This window comes from Branchiostoma lanceolatum, chromosome 5 (assembly GCF_035083965.1).
Source record: "Branchiostoma lanceolatum isolate klBraLanc5 chromosome 5, klBraLanc5.hap2, whole genome shotgun sequence".
NCBI lineage: Eukaryota > Metazoa > Chordata > Leptocardii > Amphioxiformes > Branchiostomatidae > Branchiostoma > Branchiostoma lanceolatum.
Genome location: NC_089726.1, coordinates 14,112,098 through 14,138,174, shown reverse-complemented (window position 1 = coordinate 14,138,174; position 26,077 = coordinate 14,112,098). Strand labels below are relative to the sequence as shown.

The 26,077-nt window shown below is 43.2% G+C and overlaps 3 protein-coding genes, 1 long non-coding RNA gene and 1 pseudogene across 11 annotated transcripts in view; 3 read left to right on the top strand and 2 right to left on the bottom strand.

The window, feature by feature from the left end:
* Positions 1–11,017, bottom strand: part of LOC136435325 (plexin-A2-like) — a 147,921-nt gene extending 136,904 nt beyond the window's left edge. For all 6 annotated transcript variants that reach the window (XM_066428717.1, XM_066428725.1, XM_066428724.1 and 3 more), the window contains exon 1: positions 10,689–11,017. The gene's annotated coding sequence lies outside the window, so the exon portion shown is untranslated. The remainder of the gene's footprint in view (positions 1–10,688) is intronic.
* Positions 11,018–11,205: 188 nt separating this feature from the next.
* LOC136435327 (deaminated glutathione amidase-like) lies at positions 11,206–15,184 on the top strand. Of its 2 annotated transcripts, none has more exons than XM_066428732.1 (7): positions 11,206–11,398; positions 11,888–12,043; positions 12,317–12,374; positions 12,681–12,829; positions 13,066–13,176; positions 13,504–13,605; positions 13,802–15,184. In XM_066428732.1, exons 1-7 carry the CDS (start codon positions 11,339–11,341, stop codon positions 13,961–13,963), a joined length of 798 nt encoding a protein of 265 aa, XP_066284829.1. In that variant the 5' UTR covers positions 11,206–11,338; the 3' UTR covers positions 13,964–15,184. The 2 variants fall into 2 exon arrangements, with proteins under 2 accessions (XP_066284829.1, XP_066284827.1); XM_066428730.1 differs by having other exon boundaries at positions 11,206–11,715.
* Positions 14,308–26,077, bottom strand: part of LOC136435328 (methylglutaconyl-CoA hydratase, mitochondrial-like) — a 25,696-nt gene continuing 13,926 nt past the window's right edge. Inside the window, exons 1-7 of one of the 2 annotated variants that reach the window (XM_066428733.1) lie at positions 19,278–19,489; positions 17,457–17,524; positions 17,099–17,186; positions 16,635–16,814; positions 16,000–16,244; positions 15,525–15,623; positions 14,308–15,125 (exon numbers count right to left, since the gene is read on the bottom strand). In XM_066428733.1, coding sequence (XP_066284830.1) covers positions 15,048–15,125; positions 15,525–15,623; positions 16,000–16,244; positions 16,635–16,814; positions 17,099–17,186; positions 17,457–17,524; positions 19,278–19,458 — 939 coding nt within the window. In that variant the 5' untranslated portion in view covers positions 19,459–19,489 and the 3' untranslated portion in view covers positions 14,308–15,047. Of the gene's footprint in view, positions 15,126–15,524; positions 15,624–15,999; positions 16,245–16,634; positions 16,815–17,098; positions 17,187–17,456; positions 17,525–19,277; positions 19,490–26,077 lie in introns of those variants that run through there. The other variant, XM_066428734.1, reaches the window with a different exon arrangement.
* LOC136435330 (uncharacterized) lies at positions 19,516–22,077 on the top strand. The gene is made up of 2 exons (XR_010755826.1): positions 19,516–19,874; positions 20,537–22,077. It is a non-coding gene; the product is annotated as an uncharacterized lncRNA (long non-coding RNA).
* Positions 24,669–24,801, top strand: LOC136436007 (5.8S ribosomal RNA; annotated as a pseudogene).

The following is a 26,077-nucleotide window of genomic DNA, read 5'->3' as shown; positions in this document are numbered from 1 at the left end:
ACCGATTGCAGACCCTCTCACGAATCTAAATGGACATATTCAGCGACTTTCAAAAGAGGGGTCATTTTCGGTTTTAATTAAAATAATCCATTCTATTATGTTGTTAACATCACCGAGAGATCGAATTCGGATCATGGCTAGCTTTAATACTGCTTTTAGTGTTCTTCTTTGTTTTTGGTCGTGTGAAGGTCGGGGGTGATTCGCCCACGTTCCGATAGTAGTCACTTGGTTGAGAATTAGTTAGCAGAGTTTTGTCTATACGGCCTTGGGGTGAGTTATGGGAAGGTTGGAAACTAGTTGGGAGTAAGTCAGTAGTGTTTCTGGCGTGGTTAACGTTCTAATTTTACTACTGACTCAATCCCGAATACCAGCCGAGCACTAGCCGACCGCGCCGAACACCAGCCGACCCATTTCAGACCCTCCGTCCAGAGCCGAATGTTTTGAAATTTTCAAAACATTCGGCTGGCGCAGCCGAACACCAGCCGACTCAGCCGAATGCCAGCCGACTCGGCCGAACGCCAACCGAGCTAGCTCCCGAATCACTCCCGAATCACTCCAACCATGGTCGGGGGAGAGTCGGAAGGCCATGTTCGGCTATGTGTAACCTAGGCTTCATGTGACCCCTACATTTCATATTGAAGGTGCTGTGTGTATAAACAGCCTTCACTTCTACAGAACAGACAATACATACACACATGTCATAATGCATTTTGTAAGAAAAGAAGTGGAAAAATCTCCTATCACATCATGCCTTGGCTTCACAAGTTAAGATAATATTAATAGCTTCAATGCAATCAATAGGACTGTGAAACATGTAATTATCACATGGCCAGATGGCGTCGACCAATCAGAAGCCTACATAAACAGATGGCGTCGACCAATCAGAAGCCTCCACTGCCCATGTGTTAATCGCCATAACACACCCGTGATCATCATTCCTCCCATTATGTAGAGGGGGAGGTTATCTTTTTGTTAACAATCGTATAATGTTTATTTGTTCCCAAAAATGCTTACTATCTTAATAGAATAAATCAAATCTTTTGTAAGCATATGACAAAATAGAATAAACCATTTCAATACAAGTCAAATCTAAACGGGCGGAACTGTAAGTAAAGCCGCCCACAGCATTATCAGAAGGACACCCAGCAGGGAGGACTGATGATACCAGATAATAGATTTGAAAAAAATTTGACATGCCAATATTGCAATGTTATTAAATATTATCCGTGGAAATGTTGGTTTTCAAAATGAAATCTATCATCTTCTGTTCAAATACATGTAGGTCAAATGTAAATTCTGAAATGCATTTTTGATAGTATAAGAGTATATGCGTCATACAGGAATTGTCTTATATGGCTTTGGATAGGCTATATGATAATAACTTTAATGACCCGCCTCTTCCTCGGTGTATATGGTGTCATAACGCCTGGCCATGTGCTATAACCACCGAATAAAACCACAGAGTGAGCGAACCCTTAAGTAACATATGTAATTTATGGCTGGTGGAATATTTACAGATACCATTATGCAAGTAAGGACAAATGATTTGCATAATCAATACAAAAATTCTATACTTCCTCAGTGGTTAACGATAGATACTTTAAATATGGAACAATTATGAATGGGAATCTGAATTTAAAGGGTAACAGAGAGAAAGCAGTTCTACTCTGATGAATTTCATGCAAATTGCATTTGAAGCCGACTGGAAATTAGCAGGCACCAAGCATTGTAACTTTGATCATATAAATCACATACAGTTGACGTTGATGATAAATCATCAGGATTTGGGGTAAACTACCACTAGATAACTTGATCTCCCTATAATTCCAATGATAATATACAGTACCCATAAAGGGCAAGTCTGGCCTGCAATAAGCAGCTGTAAATAGAGAGAGAGGGCTAATCTGTGTACCCAGGTCTGTTTGCCTAGCAGTGGACTGGATGTGAGCAAACAGCCAACTGGTACCTTCTTCTACACACAGATGGCCCACAGTAGCTGCTGTCTGTCATGTTGCTGTTCTTTCTTGACCTTTCTAACTGATGGATTTCTAATACATGCACTGACCTTATAACATGAAAGTAAAATTCAGAACAGAGAAATTATCACTTGATGTTACATTTGAAAGAACTGGAGCTCTGAAACAAGACAGAAGTGTAACTCTTGATTGACAAATGTGATCAACTATTAGAAATATAAATTTTGTTACAAATTCAACCAAATACAGTACTAGGAGCTGACAAATCTAACAACATAGTCTTTCATAGCTTATTCTTAGCAAAGACTTTTCATCAAACATCTAGGATCTGCTACATCTGATCTATTACTACAGTACTAGTCAAAGAATGTTACGCCATTCCATCATGAAAGCTGCTCTGACAGGAACTGTCGAAATGATGTACTGTCGGGATTGCTCACCAGATCCCAGGTATAAGTAATATTATAACCACATTTCTAATAAATCACGGACACTGAGCTCTGTCATTTCAAATCTTATGGTATGCAGAACAGGATGAATATAATATTCTGTTCACTTTGAGATATATTTCTACATCAGATATGCAATTACATAATATGACTTATTATAAGTTATGTCTCTCTTGACGACAAGACCTAGTCCATAGAGGAAACTACTTGGTTACATAACCCATGACTGTAGTTTTACAAGACACTACTTAATTCTGGTTATCTGGATTGTCACTCTCAATATTTTCCACTGTCCTGTTCCCTGGAGTAACAACATACCATCAAGTTGCTGTGACGAAGTATCACGCCACCCTCCCTTCCGTTCACTAATGGCTTGAACTAAATGAGAAAGGAAAAGTTATGGATTTCGATTTGACATTGGGTATCCCCAGTCATTTGTCAGTCGGACTCTGGGGTGGTAATTAACTAACGGTACAACAACATAGCAGGCTGCAGCCATGACATCCAGTCTGAACTGACAATGTGAAAACAGACAAAGGCCAACAGAGAAACTTGTTGGAATTTATAGACAGCTGTTATGTGCAGAAACCAACCCAAGGTCAAACTAATAGTGCCTGGGATTGCATGCAAGACTTCAAGTATACATATTCCAAAGTGAAGGACACATCCACTTTCGAGGTTACCAGTGAGGGGTCTTAGTATGCTTTGGAAATGTACATGATATAATTTTGACCACATTTGACCCGAAACACACTGGGAAAATTTTCTGAACGTACACAAATTTTCTCAGTGTGTATCGGGTGTGCATCGGGTCTACGTTGTTCACACTCACTCACTCACTATCCGGTTAATATTGATTCTCATTGATTCTCATACTAAATTAGTATCAAAAACCTTCTCCTATACATTTTGTCCTACAATACAATAGAAGAAGAAGCCCAAAACACATCTGGTATTTTGAATCATTGTTCTGTCAATTTTGTTACTAGGAACAGAGAAAACTATTTGAAATCCACTTCATCTCGAGGGGTAAACAGTACATAGCTATGGGGGTTGCCTTGACAACAAGCATTTGATACAATATACCCAATTTTGTAAGTAAGCTACAACACAATAGTCTACCTTTATTCCAATTCATCAAAATCATAACACCATCCAGCTCCGCTAGATCATGAATTCCACATTGAACAACTACCAAGGGCACCACAGGTTTTATAATAATGGTACTCTGGCTACTCAACTCAAAAGATGAAACTTCTCATAACAAAGTGGGCTGACAAGATTTTTCACCTAAATGGTTCCTATATTAGCATCACTTATAAACTGTATTACCTGTACTTTTCTCAAACCAGTACTTTCTGAATGAAAAAATTTAAAAAAACATATCACATATCATAATAGTTGCATCTGTCTCTAGCAACTTTGAAACACACTAACACTAGATGGAGGGTTCCTTTGAGATATGCAACCAGCGACATCCCTGTGGAGTAATGTATTGTCTATACTGTAAATGTTTTCTGTTTCAGACAAAGCTAATGCAAAGAAATGGCATCCAATGATTTTCGTTTTCTGATATTTGCAACACACCTTCCCCCATGGATTTATACTGACATCTGCATTGTACAGGAAAGGTTATCTCTTTTGCTATGTTCACAGTTACTGAGGGTTTGGTTAAAAACTTTTCACATTGAATTCTTCATTTTAGAGTTTTACCAACAGTTAGTTTAACCCATTACCACAAAAAGGCAAACATGACAGAAAATGTCAGCTATACATCCTGTATGGTCTTTATTCTCAAGAGGACCAAATTATTTTGGCTTTCAATTTCAGGAAGACAGAGAGGTCATTTGAATTGACCCCACATGTGTATAACGCTTACTTGGTTTTCCAATACAAAATGTACTAGGGCAGTCCCTGGGTAGATTATAGGCTCTGCCATTAAGCCACAAGTTCAAGGTGAAGGCTCCCATAGTTGTGGCAACGAACTCAGCCTTCATTTTTATCTGATTCAACCCTCTGTGGGAACAAGAAAGAAGAAGACATAAATATCTAACATCTTGATTCCAAAGGCTATCTTGGAGAGTTAAATGGAAACAAGATCCCAGGCACGGATCATAAAAATGCATTTATATATCATTTTTGGCATCCATACAAATGTTGGCAATAAAAATGCCCCCTTAAAAAGCACCTTGATAATGGTGCTTCTCATACAATCCTCTCTCTAAGATTGCTGAGAGGGTATAGCATACAGGCACAAGGTGCTTTGATTTGTGAAACTGTCATGGTAATGCTTCAGGAGGAGGCATTGTTTCTGCTCTACTTGACATTTCCTTGAAATTGACAGGGGTGTGTTGTCACAGTGCCACAAGGTAAAGTAGTAAATTTGTACTTCATGGGCCTTGCTTATAGAATGGGCTGTATTTCACTGGGCGCTGCCAAATGTTTGTTGTCAAAGGATGTTATGAATTCTATGGGTTCCTCCTGAATGTAAGATAACTCTGCTGGCAGTTTTAGTTGAAGGACAGCCAGGTGAAAATTTATGGAAGATATTGACAAACGTTTCCTTTATGTCCATTTAAGGCCACATCTGTAGTCAGCTGTATTATTAATGCTTGACCGGGTTGTTAAATATCGTTTGTTTGTTTCAAAACTTAAACAAAGCTCACAGTACTTGTCTACCAGACCATTACACCTAGCGGGCCTTCCTGACCAACAACAGTAAATAAAAAGTTTCCTTTCCTCCATTGATAGTAGCCTGGTTTCAGCCAAGCCCCGTGTCCGCCCGCCGCCTGTAACGGCTATCCATCCGCGGGTAGGGGAGAGAAACCCCCGGACAGCTGGAGTTTGCGTTATACAGACTACATTGATAGCATCAGAGGTCATAATATGTTTGTATACATATCATGTTTTGTGTACACGTTGAGATCTTCAGTGTTAATAGAACAGAGGAAGAGCATTTCAGATTTGCCACCATGACAAGCGTGACATACCAGTAACCTTTGCAGATAATTACCAAAATGTTAGTGAGTTATCCATTGTATTCTGTCATTGTGTAAATAGTGGAGTTGCTGATGTAGATCTTGGTGATGGTTAGACATTTGCGCAAGAGTCAAGTTTAAAGAAAGGTTTTAAACAAAACAAGAATTGGATATGCATGCACGTCCATGTAATTGATTGATACTTTGGAACTGTTTCCCTCATTCACTATCCGGTTTAACGTCTTCTTTTCCCCATCATCTGGGGGTTTGACGTGCTTGCACATGGATGGGGAAGCTTGATGGCCGCTCGCCAGGTGCCTCTGTCCTATGTACTCACGTTGCATAGGTTGAGGTGGTCCTCATATATATAAACGTAAACCGGCTTATTTTATGGAATGTTATGTTATGACCTACTGCTATGTTCCAAATGGCAATGACACAAACTCCTTGCATGGAAAGGGTCTTTTAGACAGTCCTAAATTTGAAAAAGGTGCTAATTTCACTCTAACGAGTCTAAAGGTTTGATTACAGTGAACGGACAAAAAAATCAATATGGTGCACATTTCATTCCATGCATACAGCTGACAATTGAAGTGATGTACCAGGTCTAGGATCCAACAGTGCCTGTGGGGAGGGGGCACACAGCCACACCAATCTGACAACTTTTGTAAATGTCACAATGACATGTAAGTGAATAATAATGTCTGTAGTGCAAATTCCAACATGCTGCAATGTAACATGAGAAAGGGCATGGGTCTTTCTACAAACTTATGGCACCTTTACCTCAAGACATAAAGTAACAGTATTATGGACCACATGTACATGTCACATACACTTTATATCTTTCTACAAATTCTAGTAACTTTTAAAAATCTATATTGTGGACCAACAGCTTGTAGTTTGAAATTTTTATTCAACGAAAACATCATATGGCATGTCTAGCAAATCAACTTTGGAACTAAACAGGTCCAGGTCATCAATTCCATGGACATTATCATATAAACAAGTAATCTATTAAGGATTTTCAACTCTGGAAGGGTTGGAACAATTTGCATGTGAATTGAAAGCTAGGAGGTCCTTATTTTTAACCTCCTTGGTATTACTTTGGCCCATTCAACCACTTCAACTTAACAAACTCCTGCCAGTGAACTATCTATGCACAGGACGCTCCATATTACCTCAGAATTCAAGACTGCATACGAAATAAACGAGGTATGCCAAAATTACCACTCTCCCGTGCAAAACCGCCACCAATTTTCCCGATAAAACGAAAGCCAAAATAGTCAATACTCTTTCAGGCTTACAGTGTAGATGGCTGCTGGCTAGAATATGTAATATGGTAGGGGGTATAAATTCCAATGGAATCGTCAGCTATAAGGCAGGACCTGCTTACACTAACCTCTGACCTTGCTTCCATAGATTGGACTTCTTTGGGAGTTTAGGTGGGCTAAAGGGATAAAGGTCAACACTAAACATGAATGCTGATGACTTGGTCATGCGCATGTGGGATGGACAAAATAAATCAATTGCTTATTTGTTTGATGTGACTTTGCTGGTCCAAGGACTTGCTGGTCCAGTGAGATCTTCATTGAAAATGTTCTCAATTCACAACCACATATTTACAAGAGTCAATAATTATAAATGGTTCATCATCACCAAGTAAATTAAGTAATCTACAAATCAACAATTGTTTTGTTTTGTCCAAAAATACACCATTTTCTGGAGTGTGAAATTAATAGTTGCTCTTGGTGTAAGTTGGCACACTATTCTCTAATAACTTAGTCTAGGACGATTGCTTTCTATGTAATCCTTATCAAAAGACCAAACTTTGGCTGGCCAGCATAAAGAAAACGGGACAAAATAGAAAGGCTAAGCCCAACAAGTCAAAAACCAGCCTGAGTCGAACCTCTACTTGGAGAGTAGAGCAGGGAGGACGGACTGTGCTGTTACACCAATAGGACATCCTTCTACAGGAATAATTGAGACATGATGCAGGAAAATATGCAAGCTAGAGAAGATGGCACCATATTATGACATATACAGATAACCTGAATACATATAGATCTATGTAACACTAATCTTGATATAAATGGAAACTTTGAAGACAAAGCTTCCATAAATAAGGTGTAAATTATAAATTTCTTGACCTATCGGTACTACATGCATTTCAACACAAGACTCACTTGTTTATTCATACAACCTTAACTTACAGTCAAATGTCACAATATTATAGGTACATTTCACAAAGTTTTCCACCTATCAATAAACATGTAAAAGAAGGATCCTTGCCATACCACCATCCCCGTCAACTGATTATTTTTCTTGGCCAGACCTACACATGTTTATACTTACAACAGCAGCAACACTTCTCTGATTGATGGTTTTCCACCCTAAAACCAGTTGGCTGAGTTTCTATCACATTTGATACTGCTTCAATACCAAGTATAATTGACTGATGACAGCTTTTACCAGTGTTCCTGCACATGTTCTGAATCAACTTCCCAAATTGCTTCCAAAATATTTGGAGTAAAGATAAACATTTCTGGAATTTCTTCAAGCTCTCTGGTACAAGATGGAAGATGCCTCTACTGTAGTTACAAATGCAGGAGGCTAGCCACTGTCCCTTCATACATGTCAAGGGTCTCTGGTGTTATGGCCCTCGACTGTCAAATATATGTACCTCTCCAACAAAAACTAAAATCGTTTTAAAAAGTGCCACGGCGGCTTCGCCTATTGGTCCCTATTGGCCAGCTGACTCCCCTGAGCATGATACTACCAGTATCCACTCTATTTGGCCAATTTCTACTATTTTTCCAGCAATCCAAGGAGCCTGGTACATGGTAGAGGCTAATATAGCAGCAGAACTCTTCCAGTAATCCTCTTGATATAAATGTACTTCTAATAATCCAGTAACTAATCTTATGCATTGATTACATCTCTCCTTTCCACATGACTTAGCTAATCAGCATTGGCCAAGGAGACTTTTAGCCAGAGGGAAGGTGGAAATTTGTCTGCTGAACTAGATCTACCTCACCAGCTGCTTTATTTCCCAACAATATTCCTCCCGAGGACACACAAATGCCTCAAGTTGTATCCTGCAAATTTCTGGAATTTGGGCGGTTCTTCCTGATTTGATTTATAGCCTATGCCCCAGGGGCTCCCCCTCCCTGTAAGGTCTGTCTGCCAATCTTCCTTACAACAACAACGCTGCCTTTGTTCTGTGATATTTTTACCACAAATATCTCCATCCATAAACTGCTACTTGAGAATGCCAGAAAACATTTTGTAGAAGTTGATGCAAACCACATCTAGATCTACCATAATAACAAACTCTAATAAATCATATGCTTCTTTTTGGAGAAAGTAGTTTTCCCTTTCCCATCATGGCTGAAAATCTCCAACTCCAAGTAGATATGGGGGGAGGCTAAATCATTACATTTTTCCAAGCTGCCCTTTTCTGTGACCAACAGTGTTTTCCAGAAAAGGGCAGCTAGGAAAACAAAGTGACTTAGCCTCCCCCAACATCTACTTGGAGATTATATGTAAGGGTGCTTTCATTATGTCACAAACTAAATCATAATCAAGAAAATATCATAAATATAGAACATATAGATAATTTTAATCACTTCATAGCCCTAAGGTTAACTTTTTTGAGGTCAGGAAGTTACATTGGCCAGTAGATCAGATCAAACTAATGTCCTATATTCCTCTGACCTCAAAACCTAACCTAGTTACTTTTCCAATATATAATCACATTTACAGTAACCTTCCAAACACTGGACAGCCATCTGGCTGTGATAATCTGCATGATTATGTGGAAGCCTTCCTGTGATAATTATGGTCCAGTTAATCCAAGCCTAGGTGAGTTACCAGCATTAGCAGCCGGAAAGCACCTTTAGGTGTCCAGCCTCCAATAAAATTCCCATAAAAAGCTTGATTTCCTGCTTGCAAACGTGGCAATTATATTCTGCTACAGCCTTTCACTGCTTTCAGTATTCCCCTAGGTGTGATGACTACAGATGGGCAAGGAGCAGCTAATTTGATTTTGTGTTTTTTAACCAAAAAGCAACATATGACAAATTGCTTTCCTATGTGATGTTCTTCTCCACATTAACACTCCAGCTTTACCAAAGTATTGGGAACCTGAAATACTGAGAATCTTGCATTGCAATATTCGCAGAGGTCTTATTTTTGCAGTGCCTCTCAAAACTATGACACCGTGAATATGTGTTATGGGCTAGTTTTGTTTCAAACATCACAAAGAAACTTTTTTCTTTAATCCTACCAAGGAATTGAACCTCCGAAAAAATAAATGAATTTACAATACCCAGACTGGCCAGAGGAACACATACTCATTCATTCACATATTCATTTCTCAATTGGCATTCAGAGACCCAACTAGGAGCCAACAGATAAAAACCAATTGTCTGTATCGTTTTTATTCTTTCCTTTTCTATAGTGAAGGGATCTACACACTCTGTTTATCAATTACAATTACAAAAGTATCAATAGAGTGGCAAACCCTTGGGCTGTATTTGTAAGACAATGGCTACTTTTAAGGATTCATTTCTTCCACTAGAAAACAAGCTGTTGAAAACGGAGTACCATATGTGTGCAAGAGGGATAGCATTGTAAACATCTGACCGGACTGAGAAAATAAAGTTTGATGTTTTTGATGTTGAAGAATTTGTTTTCCATGTGCAAGACGTGCTGGGACCCCACGGCGTGACCTGTGGTGACCTCGTGTCTGCGGGGAAGCCCCTCGGGATCAGGAGTTGGCATCCTTATCTTCCGTCGATAGTTTCCGAGGATAGGAAGTTCCAAAACAAGTCTACTACAGTTGTAACGTTAGAATATAAAAAGTCAGCCCAGATTTCGAAAATCAGTTCAGAGGTATTTTGTTTGGGGTTGAACAGTCCAAACACCACGGGGTGTCAAATAACCCGGTTTGTCATCGAGAAGCCGCTCGCCAACAAACATTGGGGCTTCCCTCGATCCACATGACGTGTTTCCAATTTTACCCAGCAGATTGCCATTATAAACTACAGCAAAAGCTGGCATGTATCTGCCCCAGTCGTCTCAGTTTCGGAAATAATATGTAGGGGACAATGAAAGCCTTGTTCAGAGGGGGATCACGCCCCGTGCCTTGACATGTTGGCACACCGTGAACTGCACCTCTCTCTTCATCAAACCAAACAGGACGTGTGAAAACCCACAACACTTCCACTTTCTAACGGTCATCGTTACACAAACGTGAGAAAAATAATTAGAAACATCGCCCTTACCTAGAAATCCAGTCAGGGATAACAACGAAGCCTGCCAGCGAACTCACGCAGCGGACACTCCTTCCCACTGGTCTTCAGAGAGTGAAGGAATGCGGCCCGGCCGACCAAGGTTCCGCGGCCCCGGCCAAGGGAAAATCTTCCTCCGCTGCGTCTCCTCCGGATCTTCGGTAAGGGACAGCGCGGCCAGGAAATTCTACAGCCCGGTCTCTAACATACAGAGGGAAACCGGCTGCTTACATGACCTGTCCTCTACACATCGTGAACACGAAGAGGGCTGAGCGCCAGCTGATTGTGCTGCAGTGTGAGGACCGCTAACTGATCGAACCGCTGCCGCTGTTCACGGTTGAAGGGCCGCCAATGAAAATGGGGGCGATAGTCTCGCTCCCGGGCCTTTTGGCTAGGTATCCGGTAACAGAGCCGAACTGATCAACAACGTCCTCTGGCGGATAAAAACTTAACAGCACCATATGAGTGTAACATGATTCGCTACGGCTAATCAACGACATTGTATAGGACTTATCGTGTAGTTTGAACATTTCACTTTTTTCTATTCATGGCTTTGAAATCTTACTACATGACATTAGTCCCCTACCAAACAGACAACCCGTGGTTGCTGAAGGTACGGTTATTAACCTTTGACCCAATGACATATGCGGAAGTGGAATCGCTTGGGTATGCATGTGACGTTACCTGTGATACTGAAAATGCTGGTACGGTATCAGTGACAGAGGTCAAACTGTTAGAAATTATTAGTTTCTTACTATAAATAGGTAACGTTAACTTAACGTTGCACATGACTTCTGTCTTGCCGAGGGCATTATTATACACAAGAGCTAAAAGCAGCACATGGTGGCAAGTGTTTCCAGGTGTGAGGTACTGTGGCACAGGTGGGAAGATGTCGGCAGGTGGTGGGAGGTCAGGACGTACCCTGATTGGAGTTTGTCAGATGACATCACGGTCTGACAAGGAGGACAACTTTGAGGTGTACTCTGAGTTGATAGAGAGGGCAACAACACGAGGAGCAAAGGTATGGAGCTTTCAGTGACCTTTCATATGCACTTGACCACCCCTACTAAGTTATACCAAGGACATTATATAATGTCCTTGGTTATACACTGTATTAAGATTGCTGAAAGAAAAGCATCTTCATCACAATAAGCATTATCAGCTGTTCTGATACCTTTGCAACCATTCCACAGTTAGTGTTCCTACCAGAAGGTTTTGACTACCTGGGTGGAGGTATTCCCCAGACATTGTCTATGGCAGAGACTCTGGATGGACAGCTGATGACCAGGATTTCTGCACTAGCCAAGAAGCATGATGTGTGGCTTTCCCTTGGTGGCTTCCATGAAAAGGTGCTTACTCTTAAAATTAGTTACTGAAATTCCTTGGGCATTTTTTTTTTAAATCTTAAACTAAATGTTTGTAAATTTCCAGGGTATTAGTGTTTTACATATTTCATTCAGATATTTCATATCATTAGTGTACCATATTCTGTGTGAATGTAACATAGGACAATATCAGACAGAAATACACTATTATGATATTCATTCCAGTGAAATACTATGTACCTGACTTATGGCTGAACGGTGTCTGAGACAAAACACTAAACACAGGTTTCATTACAGGGATCAGAATCAGATAGCAGCAGAGTTTACAACACCCATGTTATGATGAATGATCAAGGTCAGTGACAGCCATGCAGTAGATTTTGGGTTGCTTTTTGTTGTAGGAAACACCCAGTTTGGTGCATTGAAACATTCATAAGAGTACAAAAGGTCAAAAGATTGATGACTGGTACTGATGTGGTCTGAAAAAAATGGGCTCTAACTTTTCAATAGGCTTCAATTTGTAGACATAAACTTAATACATTTTTTAAAGTTAACTCTTAGCCATTTCCAATTCAATGAAATAAAATGGAATCGTTTGATTCAGAAATTAAAGGTGTGCTTCCAGTAGTGCACACACCCAATGGTTGTATTTGTTCCACAGGTGCAATAGTAGCCACTTACAGGAAGACACACCTGTTCCATGTGGATATACCTGGGCAGGTGAGGTTGAAGGAGACAGACTGGACCATTCCTGGTGGGGAGATAGTGGCACCCGTTCCCACCCCTGCAGGAAAAGTGGGACTGGCCATTGTATCCTTGTCTCTTCTCCAGATCATGATAAGATGTATTGCTTTCTTTATAGTGCTGAACCAATTGTCTTTAGCTTTAAGTCTTTTCAAGTTATTGGTACTTTCCATAGTCAGGTAAACTGTGACTGTGACTGTTTGTGTCTTGCCTTCAATAATATGAATACCCAATGGCGAAGGTTACCAAACAGTAGTGAAGACAAGAGAATACAAACCACCTTAACAACTGTTATCTCCCAGTGCTACGACCTACGCTTCCCTGAGCTGTGCATCTCGCTGGCTCAGATGGGGGCAGACATCCTCACCTTCCCATCAGCCTTCACTCAGACTACAGGCATGGCACACTGGGAGGTCAGAGAAAGTTATATATGTACAGTTAGTTGTATATGTTATGTGGGAAGTCGGCCATGGCCACACTTTGATGATTTCGGTGAAGAGATAAGACCTCTTCCTTTTGTTATGGAATGAATATAAGTTACTCATGTGTAGGCTCGTATAGCCTTGTTCACAGTCATATATCAAACTTCATTGCACACCATATCGCAAATTTCTAGAGTGTAAAAATTTAAGTACATATACTAAATATCTAGATATTTGGTTATATATGTGGTTCAAAAATGCTAAAGGTCAGGCATATTTTAGTAGAGTACTGCACTAGACTTTATTCTTCCACTCTAGGTGCTACTGAGGGCCCGAGCCATTGAGAACCAGTGTTATGTGGTAGCTGCAGCCCAGACTGGAGCTCACAGTGAGAAGAGGAGGTCCTATGGACATGCCATGGTGATGTCTGCTTACAATCTTTACTGTCCAAAAAGTAGAAAAGTGTAATGTTTTCATGGTGGTGGAATTATCAACATTGATTGTGTAGATTCAATATTTCCTTGTGCGAGTGCTGTTTTCCTGTGACTGCATGTACCCTGCCTTCAATAGTGTGGATACCCAATGTTAAGTCCAATCTGTTGTTTCACCTACATAGGTTGTTGACCCCTGGGGCTGTGTGGTGGCCTGCTGTCATGAGGGAACAGACGTCTGTGTTGCAGAGGTTGACCTTGACTACCTGCACAAGGTCAGGCGTGAAATGCCAGTATGGGAGCACAGAAGACATGACATCTATGGACATATAGAACTCAAAACATAGACCATACTGCTGGGCAACAGTTGTGACAATAGCAATAGTCATAGTGGTAACAATAGTGGTTCAAAGATCATTTCTAGCATTCAGCACTATTGTTAAATCAGGATCTTCATACCTCATGGCTTCAGCTTACCTCAGGTTCCAAACTGTCCAAGAGAGGGCTGATAATTCACAGGTGATGTGAACACTTAAGTCTGCAAATTTCTTGTAAATAAAGAAATACTACATGTACTTCAAAAGCTGTTGTAATATCAACTCCAGTACAGCCTAAGATCAAACAAAGTATTGTAGATTGTAAAAACTAGCATGGATAAAAAAAACAATTACATGTAATACATGTACACAGATTTGCTTTGCAAAGGGTTTTATTCTTAATACAATTCCACCAAGGGTTGCATTAATGGATCCATCTATTCCCACAGAAAATCTCAATGTAATGAAAAGCAGGAAATGTTGTACAGAATTCAGGAAGCAGTGGCACATGACTTTGCATTTTGTTATATATGGTTCCGACATGGAATTTTGAGGTATGATTTGTGACTAGATTTTGTCCATCCTCTTATGTGCCCTTCTGATAATACTTTCCCAAGGGTATGATGTGTTTTATTTCTGCTATTGTTCATTCAATCACACATTTATCTTTAAGTACAAAAACAGCTAATCAACACACAGCTCTTCTTACAGCTAGTGGAAACTCTATTGTTTACTGTGACCTTGTTGTGCACAATTGACTTCTTGATTCTTCAGGCCCTGGGTTAACTTGATATCCATCTGTCAGCCTATATACAATATAGCTCACTGATGCCCAAATACTGTATTTGTAATATTAGAGTTTATTTTAGAATGGTGCTTAAAACATCAACAATGGAAGAGTCATGTTAAGCTTCTTGGGTGGCTAAGTATGGAAAATGCTTTTTCTTGACATTTCCGATTACAGTCTTTAATACCATCTTACAGTTTGTCTTATGACTGCATGAATATCAAACTAAGCTATAATGGACAGAATACTTTCCCTGTCATTAAAGTACATTTTCTGTTAGATAAAGAACAGGTGTTGTCATCTGACATGACATATAGATGTTCTTCCTCATTCTCCCTTGTAGCGGGGTGGCCTCTTCTCTTTGAATGCCATCAGACCTTCCATTCTGTCTTTTGTAGGTATGACCTATAGTAAGCACAGGAGAGACATGTCAGCCAATTTCTCAAATAAAATTCAGCACATTACTTCCTAAGCCTTGTACATTCAAGCGTAGTAACAAAACATTGACACAATGTTTTGCAGTGCATTACACCATTTCAAAATTGACAACTGTGATGTGTAGTTCCACTAGAACTTGCTAGAACTAACCCATTGGCCAAAATATATGTTTTGGAAGAAAATTCTTATGTATTAAAATCCTATTATTCTCCTCTTCCTCTTTTGTTCTAATGGAAGCAGTCGTAATCATCTGGTTTCTGATTGGCTAATTACTTTTGCATGTTATGTCTTGAACTGCCTGTTATGCAAATTTCTATGTACCCTACAGCTCCACTACACTGATCCATGCTGTAACCACACACGTACCTGAGCATAGCAAGCCTCCTCTATGGCCATCCCTGTGTCCAGGTCCACCTGGGAACCCCTGTTAATGGCAATTTTTGCCACCCTCAATGCTACTGGGCCCTGCAAAAGTCAAACAGTACAAAAGCGTTTAACAATTGTGAGTTGACTGTATATGGGATGTAAATGTATCACATTGTATTAAGTTACAATGAAAGAAACTGAAGGTCATGGCAATTGAAGTACACAACAAAACACATCTAATGCAGATAGGTATGCATTCTTATGTACAATACTTAAAAAACGTTCACAATATTCAAACAACAACAAATGTAAATGATATTCCATTGACAAAAAATGCAACCATTTTTACCATCCATAAATAGATGTATTCCACAAAATGAAAACATTTCATGCCAGGTTTGCCCATCCAAAGCTTGGCTGAAACGTCATGGGGAGAAACTTGTGTAAATGAACAACAGCGAGTGACATTTCTCACCTGAGGCACGATTTCCTGAGCCAGTAGCAGAGACCTCTGGTAGGCAGCATCCCCGTTGCTGTTCTGCGGCACCACATGGTTGACCAGCCCGATGTCGAACGCCTCCTGTCCATCAATGGCTCTGCCAGTGAAGATGAGCTCCTTGGCTTTGGCTGTCCCGATGAGCCTTGGGAGGTTCTGGGTCCCACCTCCACCAGGGATGATGGCCAGCTTGGTCTCTGTCAGACCCATCTTGGCAGACACCGCTATGGTTGGTACAGCAGCATATTTGAGTAACATTGCATTTAACTTTTTGGTACATGTATATATACATGTACGTGTACATTATTTGTTGCATTTCAAATATCTCAAGAAGATGTTCATTTTTCTAAGCGTTTGGATGTGCATTATCATCATTCAGGAGCATAGTGGAAACATTAAGATGTTTCTGTTTTTCTCAGAACACATTAAGAAATAAACAAATACATACTAGTACTTAAAGAGAACATACATCATTACCTATTTGTCTGTCATTGTCAATATACACCTTTCCTGATCAAGCAGACATACAGTATGTAGTTTGGCTTGTGACAAGGGCCTTTTCAACAGTTCAAAAGGTGGCTTCCTCGAAGATAGAATAATAAATCAGCATTTACCTGCTACCCTCATGTCACAGCCCAGTGCCATCTCCATCCCCCCTCCCAGGGCTACTCCATCGATGGCAGCAATCACAGGCAACGGGAGGTTAGCTATTTCCCTTAGTGATGCCCTCAGCCCTGCCACAAATGGCCCCACCTCACTCGGCTTCATCTTGGCTCTCTCCTTCAAGTCAGCACCTGGTGAATGAAAGTGATCTGACATAGTAGCCACAGCAGACTTCATCCTATTCCCTGCATATCAAGTGCTAATTAATGTCATTCTCGCTGTTGAGTATCCTTGATACAGTCAAACTTGTCCATCCAACCAACTCTATCCTACAACCAACTCTTGTCAACAACCACATTCAGACAGTCAATGTTTGTGTAATCAACAGGCTTCAAACCATTCATTTCAACATTTGAACAGATTTTTTTCAATCTACATGACTTGTATAGGAAAGAAAAAAAAGTGACATGCCAACCTGCACAAAAGATTCCTGGTGCAAGGCTCCTGATGATGAGCACACGGGCATTCTGGTCAAACTTCACAGCCTGCAGTGCTTCATTAAGCTGGTAGATAGGGCAGTTGATACAATGTTTTCCCTTCAATGTTGTTCATTGTGACAGTAAACTGACAAGCAACATCTCCCACAAATAATATTCTCGACTAGATATAGTTATGAAAAAATATTGTTGGAAGAGGAACAGTGTCTAAATGTTCATAGTATGACCAGTGGATGCAAAAATTAAGTAATCCCAGAACAAAGTTACTTGTAACGCTATATTCACTAAATTGTTCATAAATGACAATGGAAAAAAATACTTAAAATAAGTACTCACCAAACCAGCCAGATTCCGACTGAAGGCATTCTTTGCCTCAGGTCGGTTCAAACCAAAGACAACAACACCTGGGGATCAGGTAAGATATATGACGTTATATATATATATATATATATATATATATATATAATGATATATATCATTCTCACAGGACTTAACAGAAGTTACATGTACAGCTAATTTCTCATTTGTTTTAGTTGCCAGATTAATTGTTACCAACATTCTCAAAGTTGCCGGAAAGTGGACCTAGTTGATATTGTTTTGCAGGGGCTTCATTTCATGGTAGAAGGGGAAATGAAGTTATCGCAGTGTTGAAACAGTTGAAATGATATTAATTTCTGTGAGCACAGTAGTGATAGTACATTGGAAAGGTGCATTACCGGCGCATATTCAAGGTGGAGAAGTCACTGCACAAAAGGCAATAATAAAACCACTAACGTTGGGTAACCTAAATTCGGGATTTTTCCGATAATGGTTGACTGAAATCAATCTAGCAGAACAATAAACCATCCTTTTTTTCTATTATTCTGTCAGTATCATGTACTATCTTTGCACTAATCATATATATGGTAGATTTTGTCTCTAGTCGTGCTGACACCATAATATTTCAACTTGAAACTACCGTCCGCCGCACGCACAATTACAGTGCTGTCGGACAGGGGGGCACATTAATTCGGGAGAGAAGATTCGTCTTGAATATCTTACCGCTAATCACATTTTATACAGCAGCTATTCGTTCCATCCTTGGCTTGAGGAGAGTGCTATGGATATAGACGTGTCCAAGTAAAAAAAATACACGAAAAAACGGCCGTACCGCCCACATCAGGCCAGTTCGGGAACAACCCGTGTGTTGAGTCGGTAGAACTTCACTCAAAGTCGGCCCATCGTCATCATCGGGCAACGTGTAACGTTACATTATTCATGGCAAGTTAGCTGGATGCCGTAGCAATGGTAATACTACTATGTCCATGTGTTCCTTGTTGTGTTAGGAGCAAACTTTGAGGAAAATATCTTCCTCAGTCCACTATCACACGCAGCAGTTAGACAAAAAAGTGTTCCTCACAAACCTTTGGCGTCTGCTTGACAACAGGATTCTGGTTAACAATATGGCGGCGGGAAAATACACGTGCCGTAGGTTGTAGCAACAGAGAGGAGTTTTGATGATTGATCACACTTAGAATCCAGTTGCAGGTTAGCAAAAGAGATTGTAATAAGTTGTCTTGTAAATAATTGTGTTTAGCAGGAAGCGGATGTGACATTTTTCTTATAAACCAGCCGACAACCATGTTGTTTAATTCTCCCACGAAGTCCTCAGACTGTTCCAATATGGGACGGAGAGTTTTTGACCTCGTCGCCTTATAATCCATGCTTATCGAAGCTTTTCAGACAGTGTTCTGAATACGTAAGTCTGGCAGGTTTGCATTTCTAGCGGTATTACTTATGTTGCATCTAGCACATATCCCTAAATACCCCGTTTTCGAAAAATCCCGAATTTAAGTACCCCGCGAATTTAGGTTACCCAACGTTACAAACATTTCAATATTTACAGTAATATAACGTAAGAATTTTATCTCTGCACGGATGTGAGATGTAATTCCAGATCACCTTCCTAACATACAGCGGAGGAACTTTCAAACAACTGTGAAGTTCAAAAGTAAGAAAACTTCCTCAAAAGACAACAAATGCACAACGTACCTATTTGGATATATTAGTGCCCTTTGATTACTTATCGCTACTAACATTTGTTTTAAGGATACAGAAATCACAGAACAAAACGGGTAGGCTCGCCGCCCCCCTCCCCACTCCAACACGCACACAAACCTTGGCTGTCCCCCTCCAAGTAGCTCACTTGCAGCTCTTCTTCGGACGGAGCCGTGCTTTGGTGTCGTCTACCTTGTGTAAACACAGCGGAGCCACCTTGTGTGACGTTGGTTCGGAGAGACAGCCCTGGGCGGACAAGATTTCTGACCGGGCGACACAAAAACATAGTGAGAGACGCCATGATGCTTTGAACTTTGACCCCAATACAAACATCACTATACCGGTGTGCGTGGGGAACTTACGAAGCAGAAACAGTGTCAAAAAGATCGTATACGTGTTTTGAAATGGAATAGGTATGTAATTTAGAATGGAATATGTGTTTTTCAAATCGAATAGGTATGTAATTTAGAATGGAATATGTGTTTTTCAAATCGAATATACAAGTGGTGCTATTATTTTTGAAAGTTGGTATTGTTTTAAAATCTGGTACTATACGATTCCAAAATACCATACGATTTCTGTTTGCTATATCATTTCTGTTTGCTATATCATTTCTGTTTGTACTCCGGAAATGACGCGTTCCGCTCCGGAAGTAGGGTAGGGCATACATCGGACAAGTTCGTGGTCTCCCACGATGTTGCCGGCCATTTGCTTCGGGTAAGTTGTGTTTGTCTTTGGCGAAATACGCCGATATTAACGCACGCCACGTGTTGTCAGTGTCGCTGTGGACACTTGGACTTAATATCGGCCAGTTACGGTTGGTAGTGACCGTCATTTTGTCGACTATCGCCAACATTGACTCGGGAACTTTTACGTCTGACAGTGTGGGGGAGGGGGGCGTGTTTTCGTGTACCAATATATAACGGTAGATTTCCACCGGTGAATCCTTACGAAAAGAGGAGATTAAATATGGAAATTATGGGTAGAAAGTCAACACAAGTTCTGCTGCTTCTCGGACAATTTTATGACAAGATTAACCTTGATTACCCTCGACTTTGGGGTTGGTGAGCTTGCCGCAAACCGGGCGATTTGTGTATTTACGACAGAAGGGTAAAAGGGCGAGTCCAGAATGGATGTGTCAAATTAAGGTCGCACAACACAGTACACAGGCCTTGTGTGGGTAAAGTAGTGCTAAAAATCATTGAAAATTCGTAGAAATTCTAGAATAAACACCAGTTATTGGCAACTTGGGCTATTATCATACCTACCTATGTCATGGTTCTTTATTGTCCTACAATTTTACTGTCCTATTCATTTAAACTGACTGGTGATGAAAATGAGGTTTCATGCTTCTCAACCTCTTTCTTTCTGACTTGCAGGGGATTTAAGCCAACATGTACAGGATATGGAATTATCTGCACTGTGAGCCTTGAGATCTCAGCAGGAAACTGATTCTTATGAAGTGGGAGGGATGCTGCTATCTCTCCTGTCTTGCCGCTCACAGGGAGAAATATCAGAATCGCTGTTGAGTTCAATGTTTAGAACTATCCAGGAATCTAAGCTAGACGTTCAGATGTGGGAGGTGTGAATTGGACAGAAATACATGTAGTAGTAATGTCAATTTGACATGTTGCAGAGACATATATTTGAACATTGCAAACTGATGCTTGGGAGAACTAGCAACTCTTGTATTTGTAATTTCCACAACTTTGCATTTCTTAGAGTAAATATAATATCATATTGTATTATAGGAGTCAAATGGAAGGTGTGATGGTATGGAAGATTGATTAATTGCACACATGAATTTCAATACTTCCTTTAAAGCATATTGGAACATAATGGCTTTAAAGCTACATCTGACATCCCTGTGCCCCCTGGGTTATCATCACGGCCAGTTACTGTAAATCCATGATGGTATGTTATGGCTGCTTGTTGCAGCATGGCAGAGAACGGTCTCTCGTCAATTTCTCATCTTACTAAGTAACCTTGGGCATGTTGCAGCTATGTTCCTTTGTACATGTAATTGATTTTCTGTACGTTGACAGGTAAACATTTTCTACATGTGCATGATTTTTTACTTAATATTGCTTTAAACCTTTATCCTTGTCGTAGAATTCATCCTTACCTGTCATGACCTTTTGATAGGAAAAGTGCCTTGTTAAATGTATGAGTTAAGTTTCTGTGATAAAACTGACTGAGCAAGGCATAAGAGATATTTTCTGCCAAGTTAACTCCCTTGAATGTAAAGAAGCTTTTTTGTACCAGTGTAATTTCTTGGTTCTCGGACTGGCACTCTTCATTGTATTTGCCATGTTTACTATTAAAACATTGAATGAACTGTTCAGCATCTGTATTGGATTGTTGCTTGACAGTGCCGACCATGCAGTCAGGTACAGATCAACCACAAAATTCTCTTTTCAACACCTGAAAAGCCCTGCCTTTGAAAATTTTATTCTAAATTTCATTCATCCGGAAACTCTTATCTCAAACATCTCAAAGGTTTGTTTTTTCCCCAGCATTTAACAGTAAGCTTATTCCTGCATAATGTTATGGGACTATCACGGGGGTTTATTAAAAGTGTTGTATTTTTCATGCTGATCTTACACTCCATTTGTTTCATACAGTAACCAGAGAACCAATAAATTTATTTGGATTGATCAATTTGAGTATTACTAGTTTTCTTAGATTTTTTTTATTTGCTCTATCACTGGTAGTCAAGTTTTCGTTGCTATACAGACATTTAGTTCAGCAATTGTGAATGAATTTTTGCAGTCGTTTTGATGAACAATATGGTCATTTATTACATGGGCCTTCATGCTGTCACCTAATAGTCAAAAGTTCAGATTTAACTGTTGTTGTAAGGGCTATATGGAGATTGTAAATGTTACTTTCTATTAATAAAAAAACATGACTCACTTAATGTTCCTTATTGTATGTACAATTTTCAACAGTTCATATCATACAAAACTGCTTCACTACCACTGGTTTTAAAGAGACTGGTTCCTTGCCCTAGTAAGAACAATATCCATTAACACCCTATGGCCTCTTTCTGTACTTTGCAGTGTGAATAGGGCATATAAACATGTAGAAATCCACAGAGAGGCTGTCGAGTGCTATAAACATTAGAAATTCAGGATGTTGGCCTGCAGTTTGAAATCAAAACTATCTATTTCAAATTAGGCGCTTTTAGGGTTTTTTTCCACAATGCCTGATCTTATTTACAGAGCTGCAACTTGCAATATATGTTGTTGCGTGTAGTGCCTACTTTGACTTAGCAATCTAAGGAGCCAGTACAACTTCTACACGACTTTAAGTTAGTTCTATACTCTATCTGGCAGCCAATGCCCCTCACCAAGAGCATGCAGACCTGTGTGACAATATTCAAATTGTCTTCAGCAGGCACCAGAATAGTTGCCGCTGCCACTTTTTGGACGGGCGCTCAAACACACAGGAGGACCGCAGTTGGTCGTCAAGGTCAACGTCCTTGTAGTAATGATTGTACAAGTCCATCGGCATCGTCGCATGCCATCGCACCTGGATAAGAACGCGTACGCCTCCTCCCCTCAGGCTCTTGCGCCACCTGGTGAGTTGCCGTCGAAAGTACAATGAGCGTCTCGGTGTCCTTCCATTGGGCAGCCAGACAGAGTAGCCTCTCGGTAAGCCCCGCTTTGGAAAGGGGTCCATGAAATTCAGCGAAGGTGGTCTGCCTCTCCTCCCTCCTCTGTGTTCTTGTATTGCACCAGTCGACACGATCCCCGGCAGAGGCGCGGGCGATGACCGTCAAAACCCGTCTCGGCGAGAGAACGGTGACGGGGGCAGTCGGCCGTAATGGGGATCCACCAGAGAGCGATCCGCGGTCCGTGCAGTAGTCCGCACGCCGCCGAACAGCGGGAACGCGCCGCGAGGCCGCCAACCCTCGGGAGCCTGAGCTGCAGCACTCCCGGCTACACCGACCGTTGCTTCCCGTTAACGCCCTAGCCGTCCCGCGAAGGACGATCCCCCACTCTCTCGGGCGACGCCTCCGCCGGTTGAGTCCGACCACCGAGTCCGAAAGGCGTCCTCGCACGCAGACGGAAGGGGTGAGTCCGTTCACCGGCGGGTCCGAAGACTAGGGCATCGCCTCCGCGGAAGACCCTGCCCCAGCGCTGGTTCGTCCGGACGCCCGTGGCACGGTCGACCTCGCGGGGAGCGGCAGCCTGATCGGCGGGGTAGCAAAACGACTGAGGATGGCGTGTGCTGACCGGAGACCCGGTGTCCGCCGTCATTTCCCGCGCTAGACGAAAGATGACCACTCTCTATCAAGGTAGGGTGAGCCACCGGCACCGACCACCGCCCCCCGCCGACAGGCCGTACGCCGGCCCCGACTCCACCGACCCGGAAAGGACTCTACCGGGGTCTGCATTCGGAGGACCCTGGCACCACCCCGGCCCGCCCGCCGACGGTCCGTGAACCACCCCCACGCCCCCCGTTCCGCCTCGACGGCGGTGAAACTAGCCGAGCAACCCTGTCCGATCTTGTCCAAAGGACCGACCCAACTGCGGGCGCGTACGCTCAGGCACCCTCCCCCGATGTTGCAGGACATGTTGATCATCGATTCTTCAAACGCAGACTGCGGCCCCGGGTCAGTCCCGTGGCCACGTCTGGCTGAGGGTCGGTTTTATGTTGCGCAGGGTCGGCGGCCACTCCAACCCTCACACTTCCTTATCGCCTCGACAAGGTGGCGCTCTCTGCCGTCAATCGCTCCTCCTTCGCGGAGGAGCGCGGGCGGAGTGTCAGGAGCACCCATGCCAACCCACTTGGCGGGACCTGGCAGCTTCCTTGAAACGTTGGTCGGGTGCCTTCAGTGTGAGCCCGTCGTTCCTTATACCCTGCTAAACCAGCGAGCCGCCCCGAGTAGCCTGGTCGAGGACGGAGTCAGGTCCTCCCGGCGAAAAGTTTTAGGCGGGCGTGCACAAGTGGGGGCACCTATATCCTGGCGGAGGGGCATCGCGTCGTGGATTTGCGCGGAATGGGGTTGAGTTGCTAGTCTCACGGCCTAGGTGAGACGACTCCTCCCCGGCACCCCGGCGCGGCGTTTCGGTCTCTGACTCGATGCAATCCATCTTGCGGACGAGTGACCTGTCCTTAAGCGTTGGACTTCGAGCGGGCATCCTGCGGTCCAAGGCCTCCTTTGGGCAGAGGGTAGGACTGTTCTCGGTCGCCACCGACGGTCTCGACCGACTGCTCCACTCCCCGAGGTTCCTTTCCTTTCCCCGAGGTCTTCAAGAGAAGGGCAGGTGCAATAGACCCCTCGGCTCTCTTTCCCAGCTCGGGCCGGTTGGTCGCGTTTTGTCGAGGGGGCGCAGCGGTCTTCGCGGCGGGTCCCGGTTCGTGGAGCGACCCCCGGGCCCCGGTCCTTCCGCTCGTTCACCGCCCTTCACTCCGAAGGGCGCCTTCTTCCCGTCTCTGAAACGACGGTGCCGAGAGGCAGAGACAAGCTTTCGATGCGAAATCAAACGAAAATAAAACGACAACTCCTAGCGGTGGATCACTCGGCTCGTGTGTCGATGAAGAACGCAGCCAGCTGCGAGAAGTAATGTGAAATGCAGGACACATTGATCATCGACTCTTCGAACGCACTCTGCGGCCCCGGGTCAGCGCGTTTGCTCACTCCACTCCTCGACCTCAGCTCAGGCGAGACGACCCGCATATAACGCATATTAATAAGCGGAGGAAAAGAAACTGACAAGGATTCCCTCAGTAACGGCGAGTGAAGCGGGAAAGCCCAGCGCTGAATCTCCGCTTCCACGGGGCGCGGGAACTGTGGCGTTTGGAAGGTGCTCTCCGTCCGTCGACAGTTGCCCATGTCCTTGTGATCGAAGCCTCTCCCAGAGCGGGTGTCAGCCCCGGCCCATGGCGGCGACGGTGGCGTTCGATCTGCCCCTCCTCGGAGTCGGGTTGTTTGGGAATGCAGCCCAAAGCGGGAGGTAAACTCCGCCTAAGGCTAAATACGGACACGAGACCGATAGCGAACAAGTACCGTGAGGGAAAGTTGAAAAGAACATTGAAGAGAGAGTTAAAGAGTTCGTGAAACCGCTAAGAGGTAAACGGGTGGACCCGCAAGGTCTGCCCGGAGGATTCAGGCGTCGTCCGTCGCGCCCCGACGGCCGATCATGGATCGTAAGACCGATCGGCCGGCGTCGAGGCGTGCGGACCCGCTGCACTTCTTCCGGGCGGAGCGCCGCGACCGGTTCGACGGCGGCCACGTCCCCGCGGAAGGTGCCCGGGGCCCTCGGGTCTCCGGAGTTATGGTCGCGATGCGTGCGGCGCCCGCTGTCGGACCGAGGACAGGCAATCGACCGCCGCGTCTGCCCATTGCCCCCTCTCGGGGGGGGGGGGGGTGATGTCGGGCAGGGGCCGGGCCCCCGTCGTGCGGTCGACGGGTGCGCCACGCAGGGCGCCCGGGGTCTGCGGCGAGGTCCGGTCGCCTACCCGACCAGGACCCGTCTTGAAACACGGACCAAGGAGTCTAACGCCTGCGCGACTCAAGGGTGTTGTACGAAACCCAGAGGCGCAATGAAGGCGAAGGGCCGTCCGTATGTCCAAGGTGGTATCCCCGCCGTCTCCGCGGTGGCCCAAGTCGGAATCCGCTAAGGAGTGTGTAACAACTCACCTGCCGAATCAACTAGCCCTGAAAATGGATGGCGCTGGAGCGTCGAGCCCATACCCGGCCGTCGCGGCAGTCCACTCCGACTGAGCCAGGCCGCGACGAGCAGGAGGGCCGCCGCGGCGAGCGCCGAAGCCTCGGGCGCGAGTCCGGGTGGAGCCGCCGCGGGTGCTGGTCTTGATGGTAGTAGCAAATATTCAAACGAGAAATTCAAAGCCTAGCGGAGAAGGGTTCCACGTGAGAACAGTAGTTGGACATGTATGGGTCAGCTGGT